The sequence below is a fragment of the Strongylocentrotus purpuratus genome, unplaced genomic scaffold (assembly GCF_000002235.5).
Source record: "Strongylocentrotus purpuratus isolate Spur 01 unplaced genomic scaffold, Spur_5.0 spur5_scaffold_7, whole genome shotgun sequence".
NCBI lineage: Eukaryota > Metazoa > Echinodermata > Echinoidea > Camarodonta > Strongylocentrotidae > Strongylocentrotus > Strongylocentrotus purpuratus.
The window spans coordinates 18,878,274-18,884,567 of record NW_022145613.1 but is presented as its reverse complement, the minus strand read 5'-3'; the positions used below and the strand labels follow the sequence as shown (position 1 = coordinate 18,884,567).

At 36.5% G+C, this 6,294-nt stretch overlaps 1 protein-coding gene across 1 annotated transcript; it reads left to right on the top strand.

The window, feature by feature from the left end:
* The first annotated feature begins 2,045 nt into the window (after window positions 1–2,045).
* LOC105446013 lies at window positions 2,046–5,571 on the top strand. The gene is made up of 4 exons (XM_030974886.1): window positions 2,046–2,262; window positions 3,570–3,617; window positions 4,113–4,252; window positions 4,907–5,571. The coding sequence occupies exons 2-4, from the start codon at window positions 3,587–3,589 to the stop codon at window positions 5,276–5,278; spliced, it is 543 nt and encodes a 180-aa protein (XP_030830746.1). The 5' UTR covers window positions 2,046–2,262; window positions 3,570–3,586; the 3' UTR covers window positions 5,279–5,571.
* Window positions 5,572–6,294: the final 723 nt, after the last annotated feature.

The window sequence follows — 6,294 nt, the reverse complement described above, 5'->3', positions numbered from 1 at the left end:
AATGCCTAAATCGAATGCGGACGAGAATGGGACGGTGTAAGGTCAATATGGCAAGATGGGGCTATGCCCATGAAGGAGATACTCTCTGCGACTGCGGAGAGACTCAGACGATGGACCACCTCTTGCAGTGCGGCGGAACGGGTTGCACAGATGAAGACCTGTCCCTTGTTAATGAAACGGCCATTGCAGCAATCGAGCGATGGAAGAACTTAATTTAATTTAATTTACTTCTAAGTTAAGGAACTTTACATTACTATCTTGATCTAAGGAGACACGAACGAACGAACCATTCTCGTCTCTTAATCCTTGTTTGAATTCAGTTTTCCCCCTCCCGCGGGAAGCGCGGAAGCTTTGACTTTTCATTAAATCATTAGAGAAAGAAGATGATTCGTTGTTCCATTCTCGTCTCTTAGTCCTTGTTTGAATTCAGTTTCCTCCCCACCCGCGCATAGCGCGTAAACTTCTGACGTTTCATTAAATTATTAGACAAAGAAGACGATTCGTTTTACCATTCCTTGTCTGATTTCAGTTGCCCCCCCCCCCCTCCCGACCGAGCGAAACGCGGAAGCTTTGACATTTCATTAAACTATTAGAGAAAGAAGACGATTCGTTGTACCGTTCTCTATTTTCAATATTTTTTTTCTTTGTCTGCTCCTTTTTCGTCCTATGTCCTCTAACTGCCCCTACCGCTCCTGGCTACGCGCCTGCTTTAAAGGGAAAATGAAACAATCATGATTGTGATAGCACACAAAAAATCACGGCCGGGAGCGTCATATCATAGTTTTTTGTAATCGGGCGAGGGCCGGGGCGTAGCGACAAAGCGAGATTTTGCAATGTTGAAATTATGCATTCTAGAAAATTCCGCTATGTTTCTTTCTAGCTATATTTCTAAATTTCCTGGGGGACATGTCTCCCTATCGGGCCCAGGATTGCCGCCCCTGTCCATGATTACTACCAACATGAGTTCAAATACAAGCACAAGCGAGTTGGTATGAGCTGAATCCAAATGAAGGGCAAAATAAGAGTTATGAAGCGGCCCTACCGTTAATTTAAAATTTGACTGTTGAGTATATAGCTTTTTTTTAAAAGACATCACAAATATTGTGCCCTTTTCAAATTACTCACTAAAGAGTGATGACCTTTGTAGTGCAGGGGCTGTTTTTTACGTTTAACTTTGAATCCGCGGCTCGAGATTTTATGCGGCAGGCCCGGCCCCCTCTATTCAATAACGTTTGCCAAGCCTTCTGGAATGACCCCAAATCTCCCGATTCAAGTTTTCCCTTATCCGTCGCTACTGTCACTTAGCGCCATTTCCTTGTCTTTCCCCCTTTTTCACCGACTTTTCTCTCCCCCCCCCCACCCACTCAGTATAGGGTACGCACATGTATGTTCCCTCTCTTTGAAAGCACCCCTCTATCTCCGGTGTAAGTCAGTACGGGCCGGATTTTGTGTATTACGGGCCGGACTTTTTTGCGTGAAAAAAGTAACTCTTTATCGGAATTTTTGGGAACACAAATTCGGTCCCTCCGACCCCGGAGTGGGGGGAGGGGGGGGGGGGGGAGTTGGGCTTTCTTCTTTATCTTTCATTTTCACTTTTCTCTTCTCTTCCCTTTTCTTTTTCCTTCTCCTTTCTTTTCTCTTCTCCTTTCTTTCTTCTCCTCTTCTCCTTTTTTTTCCTCTTCTTTTCTTCCTCTTTTTTTTTTTTTTTTTTTTTGCGCCGCCAATAGGGGGGGCCGCGGCCGTTTCGGCCCCCCCCTGGATCCGCCACTGCTATGTTTTATTTCTCGATTTTAACCGAAAAAACGGTAATTCTTGGTATATTGTTGAAGAATTATATTCTTTTTAATCATATATTAATAATTGCAAAGAAAACAATTTACCTAAATAGATGCAATTAGTTAAACCAATATTTCTAACTTCATTTCCTTATTGATTAAATCGTATAAAATGGAGAGATACATTTCTATACGCAATGAGAAAAAAGCTGCCCATGGCAGCAGGTGGCAGGGTATGGCCCAATGGATATCTACTGTCAGATAAGAAAGATTTTTTGTTGTTGTTGATAGGTAAATAAGCTGTATAACGTTCAATGTATTATGTAATCAAATGTTCATTTTCACTGGTGCGTAAATCATTTGTCAAATCAATGTACTGTGAAGTGACCAAAAAATAAAAAAGACAATTTCAATAAAAAAAAAATAAAAAAAGACTATGCTTCCACTTCGACCTTTTTTGCAGAGATTTCCACCCAGTCCTTCAACGGTAAATATTACAATGATTCTCATATTTTTCTGTTACTGTCATAAAGTTTGGCGAGCTGCCAATCGACTAAAATAATTTTGTATCCTTCATCTGATGATATGAATAGGATTACATTTAAACTTGTGAGTAGACAGTTAAAGTAAATATAAACCATAAGCGTGATAAGGAGAAAGTGAAAGTTAAAGAAAAAAAAGCTCTCAAGGTCTCTTGATTTTTTAAAAACATTACTCAATGAAACCAAAAGTAATCAATCAATGACAACTGTCCTCTTCATCAATGAAGCCCATTTCGAACAATGACCAACACAACTTATTCATTTCACTTTCTTATGACGATATATATATATATTTACCTTACAACATTATAAGACGGATATATGTAGTGAAAATGTGTCCTGTTAACGATTGAACGAAAGAAGTGCTGCCCTCTACGTACTATTGCAAGCAGGGGAAACCTAAAGACCCCCAAGAAACAATTGGTTTAATCATTAGTCATTAGTTTAATTAGTAATATTTTTTTTAAATTAAGGGTTAGGGTTAGGGTCAGGGTCAGGGTTAGGGTTAGGGTTAATATACCAGTTTTTATGATGTCCGGTCAATGTACCATGTAGGGTTAACTAAACTGTATTCCTGTTAATGGAACTAGTTGGTATATATGAATATATATATATATATATATATATATATATATATATATATATATATATATAAACGCGCGTGTGTGTGTATGTGTGTGTGTGCGCGCGTGCGTGTGTGTGTGTCAGTGAGTTTGAGTAGATGGTTCATATATTTTCCTCTTCTCTGTTGACCTTCCGCTTTCTGCGAATCATCATCACTATATATATTTATTGACCATTTCATGTATGATTAGAACATCGATTCCAGCAGTGGTAAAGACGAATAATGAATAAATATCTATTTCATCACCAGTAAATGCTCTTATTGTCTGACACCCTATCAATGTGCTTCCTCACACAAGGATGCGTGTCCTTCATCAGTATTTTCAACAAAGCCCCTGTGAATAAAAAGCCCCAAAAAGGGAGCGTGTGATATGGACCCAGAAATTGTTGATGCATTAAAATCAAATTTGTTTGTAAATTTGTATAAATATATTAACCAAATTATATAAGGGAGAATTCACTTTCAATTATGTGCTGTAACTTGCTCAGAAGAAATAGTTTAAGCTTCAAATCTCAACTTCTTTAAATAAGTTATTCATCTGGCTCCTGATTCATGAATTTTCCCTTGGTGCACGAATCGATAAAATCACATTTAGCCTCGTTAAACAATATTACATTTACTTAACAGATCATGAAACAACAATTATGACCGACGGATATAACAACGAAGGAAATGGTAACTATCTGAATATTACAAAAAGATTAAATAATTTCATTAATGGCTTCATAATTCTAATGTAGATATTCAAAGAACAAAAAACATGGCTATTTATTATCATAAATAGGTCCTACAGTTCACTTCATTTTATATGGATATAAATATAGTTGGATCCCCAGCGCGTGTGAATTGAATTGTCGTAGGAAGATTTTTCAAGTTTTGGCCATATTGCTTGATATATGATATATATTGATCTATGATTCTTACTTTATATATATTCTCGCCATTGTCATATCTCTCATTATTAATTATTTACACAAAAAGTATACACCTACTTCAAAATAAAATTATACATACCGTAAATGCAATTTAAATGTTTGCAATGATCTTACTGGTTTTACATAGTGACACGTGCTTAGGGCGCATTTTATTGACATTGCTTATTTTCTATCCTAATGCATTATTAAATTGTTTTTTGTTGTTGTTCAATTACAATTGTTGTATCAATCCCAGATGATTGTACCTACATCTTATTACCAATACTGATCGGATCGACAGCGGTCTTATTTCTGGTTCTTCTTGCCGTGACGATTTGCTGGATCATCCCTCAGATTTGGAAGCACTTTTCAAGCAAACTTGGGAGTGATTCACAGGTAGGTTAGGGTCCTAAGGCAACAAAGGAACCCCAACATCATTATTTTTTAGAGAAGGAATGACATATGGAAATACCGGGGAACCATTTGTAGATATGCTCAAGGCGCCTGCAAAAAAAAATTCAATTAAAAGTTCCAATATTAATCGATGAAAGTATATAACAAAAACATGGCAAACGTAATTGTAAACAGCAAGCTTAAGGTGGGTCCTAAGTATGGCTCTGAAAGTTTGAAGAGAAAACGGTATTTTATTCCGTAGAGATGGAACTGCTGAGGCAAATTCCTGATATTTTTAGATGAATTAAGCCAGAAGGACATATGGAATAGGGTGTTAGAAGAGATGAAATATACTCAGGAGCCAGGTCATATTGTGCGCGATATGTATTTTGTACATTGTATGCTGTTAAGCAGGGAGCCAGTTAAGAGAGTTTTAGGATGGTACTGTTTGTCTATAAAATTATTCGTTTCTTTCATTTCTTAGGACGGTTCAGTTTTTCCATTTCGTATCCATGACCAACTCTTATTGATTTACTTATTCCTGCCACACTTTTGTTGGTAGGCCTATGTTTTGGGCAAGGTTGTTATATTACCCTCATGCCATATCAATTACCAGTTTGAAAATAACAAATAATGCGAAAACCAATTTCTTTCCAGATAATCCACACATACTTGGACATGAGAGGTCGCAGTCCTCAAGATGAAGAAAACGTGTCGGTAGCGTCAGTTATAGGCGGTGCCATGTCACCAGCTCTGACAAGGAATCATCCGCATGATACGGTAGGACAATTAGGTGAAAACCCGTCGAAAACCGATCGTAATACAATAATTTACGAGACCATTCCTTCAAGCAGTAATGACAGCAATGAAAGACACATTTGGGACATTGACGATTTTGGCTATGTTCTCCCGAATCCCTCGACCAATATGAAAGAAAATGTTACATTACTGCATGAAGAAGAAGAGCTCACTGGCATCAGCTGTAAAACTTTGCAGGATGAAGAAGGATACCTTATTCTGACAATGTGAATGTATGCTTGTCTATTATTGACAAGCATTGATTCTGGACCTGTAGGAAGAATAGAGCCATCGCATCAAAGGCTCTGATTAGAGCAATTCAGCTTTATCTTTGTAAACAATTGTATTTGTCTTGTCATTTGTATGTATATCGTGTTGTTTTATGGAAACAAAAGCCGAACCAAACCAAAACAATAATGAATAAGCGCCTTTAGAACCAATTGATTGGAATGGAAGTAATAACAGTAATTTAAGATTAAAATATAACAATTTCCATAACAGGTTTTGGCAAGTTGGTCTATTTATAGATTCATTAACCCACTTATCTATTTTCTTTTATTTAAAGGAACACGTTTCTTTTTGTTTTCTGGTAAACATTTTGTAGCAGCTTACATGATGATAATTGTTTAAACATATGTGTAGGACTATGTTTACATGCATCTGTACATATATTAGGACCTTTTCTTTTTACTTTTCCATCGTCTTTGAGTTTTCATTTCAAATGATAATTTGTGAAGAATTATGATTGAAAGGCATATATATTGAAAAGGGGGAAGTGTGAAATAGTGTCGCAGCCAAACACTCGTTACTAAGATTACAGTTTAACAAAGATGTATAGAACAATGGATTTCATTACTTATTCACAAATATAATCAGGCGTGGTCCTGATATTATCTTAGAATGACTGCATCGATTGAAGTTGTGATATTGTATTAGAGGTAGCATTGGACCATATCATCTCGATATTGAAACAAAAATCTAAGAAGCATGTTTTGATTTGTGTTGGATATAAATACAATTATCCCGAAAAGTTATCATCATGTCGTGGGGAATAACGAAACCATTGTAGAATAGATGTTGTAAGACGGTCGAATGAATATATTTCAGGTAAATTCGAATTTTATATTCCACTTTCTTGTTGCTGTTTGGCTATTTGTTTAAGAAGTAGTAAATTTTAAGTTAAATTACTGATTCATGATTTACTGACATTTGTTAGTTATTACTCATTTGTTTTTAAATTGTATGAA

Bases quoted from the DNA above. Each gene is read 5' to 3' on its own strand.
- LOC105446013 (XM_030974886.1), top strand. From the start codon at position 3,587: ATGACCGACGGATATAACAACGAAGGAAATG. The intron at 3,618-4,112 runs GTAACTATCTGA...TATCAATCCCAG, and splicing joins ATATAACAACGAAGGAAATG to ATGATTGTACCTACATCTTA. The intron at 4,253-4,906 runs GTAGGTTAGGGT...ATTTCTTTCCAG, and splicing joins AACTTGGGAGTGATTCACAG to ATAATCCACACATACTTGGA.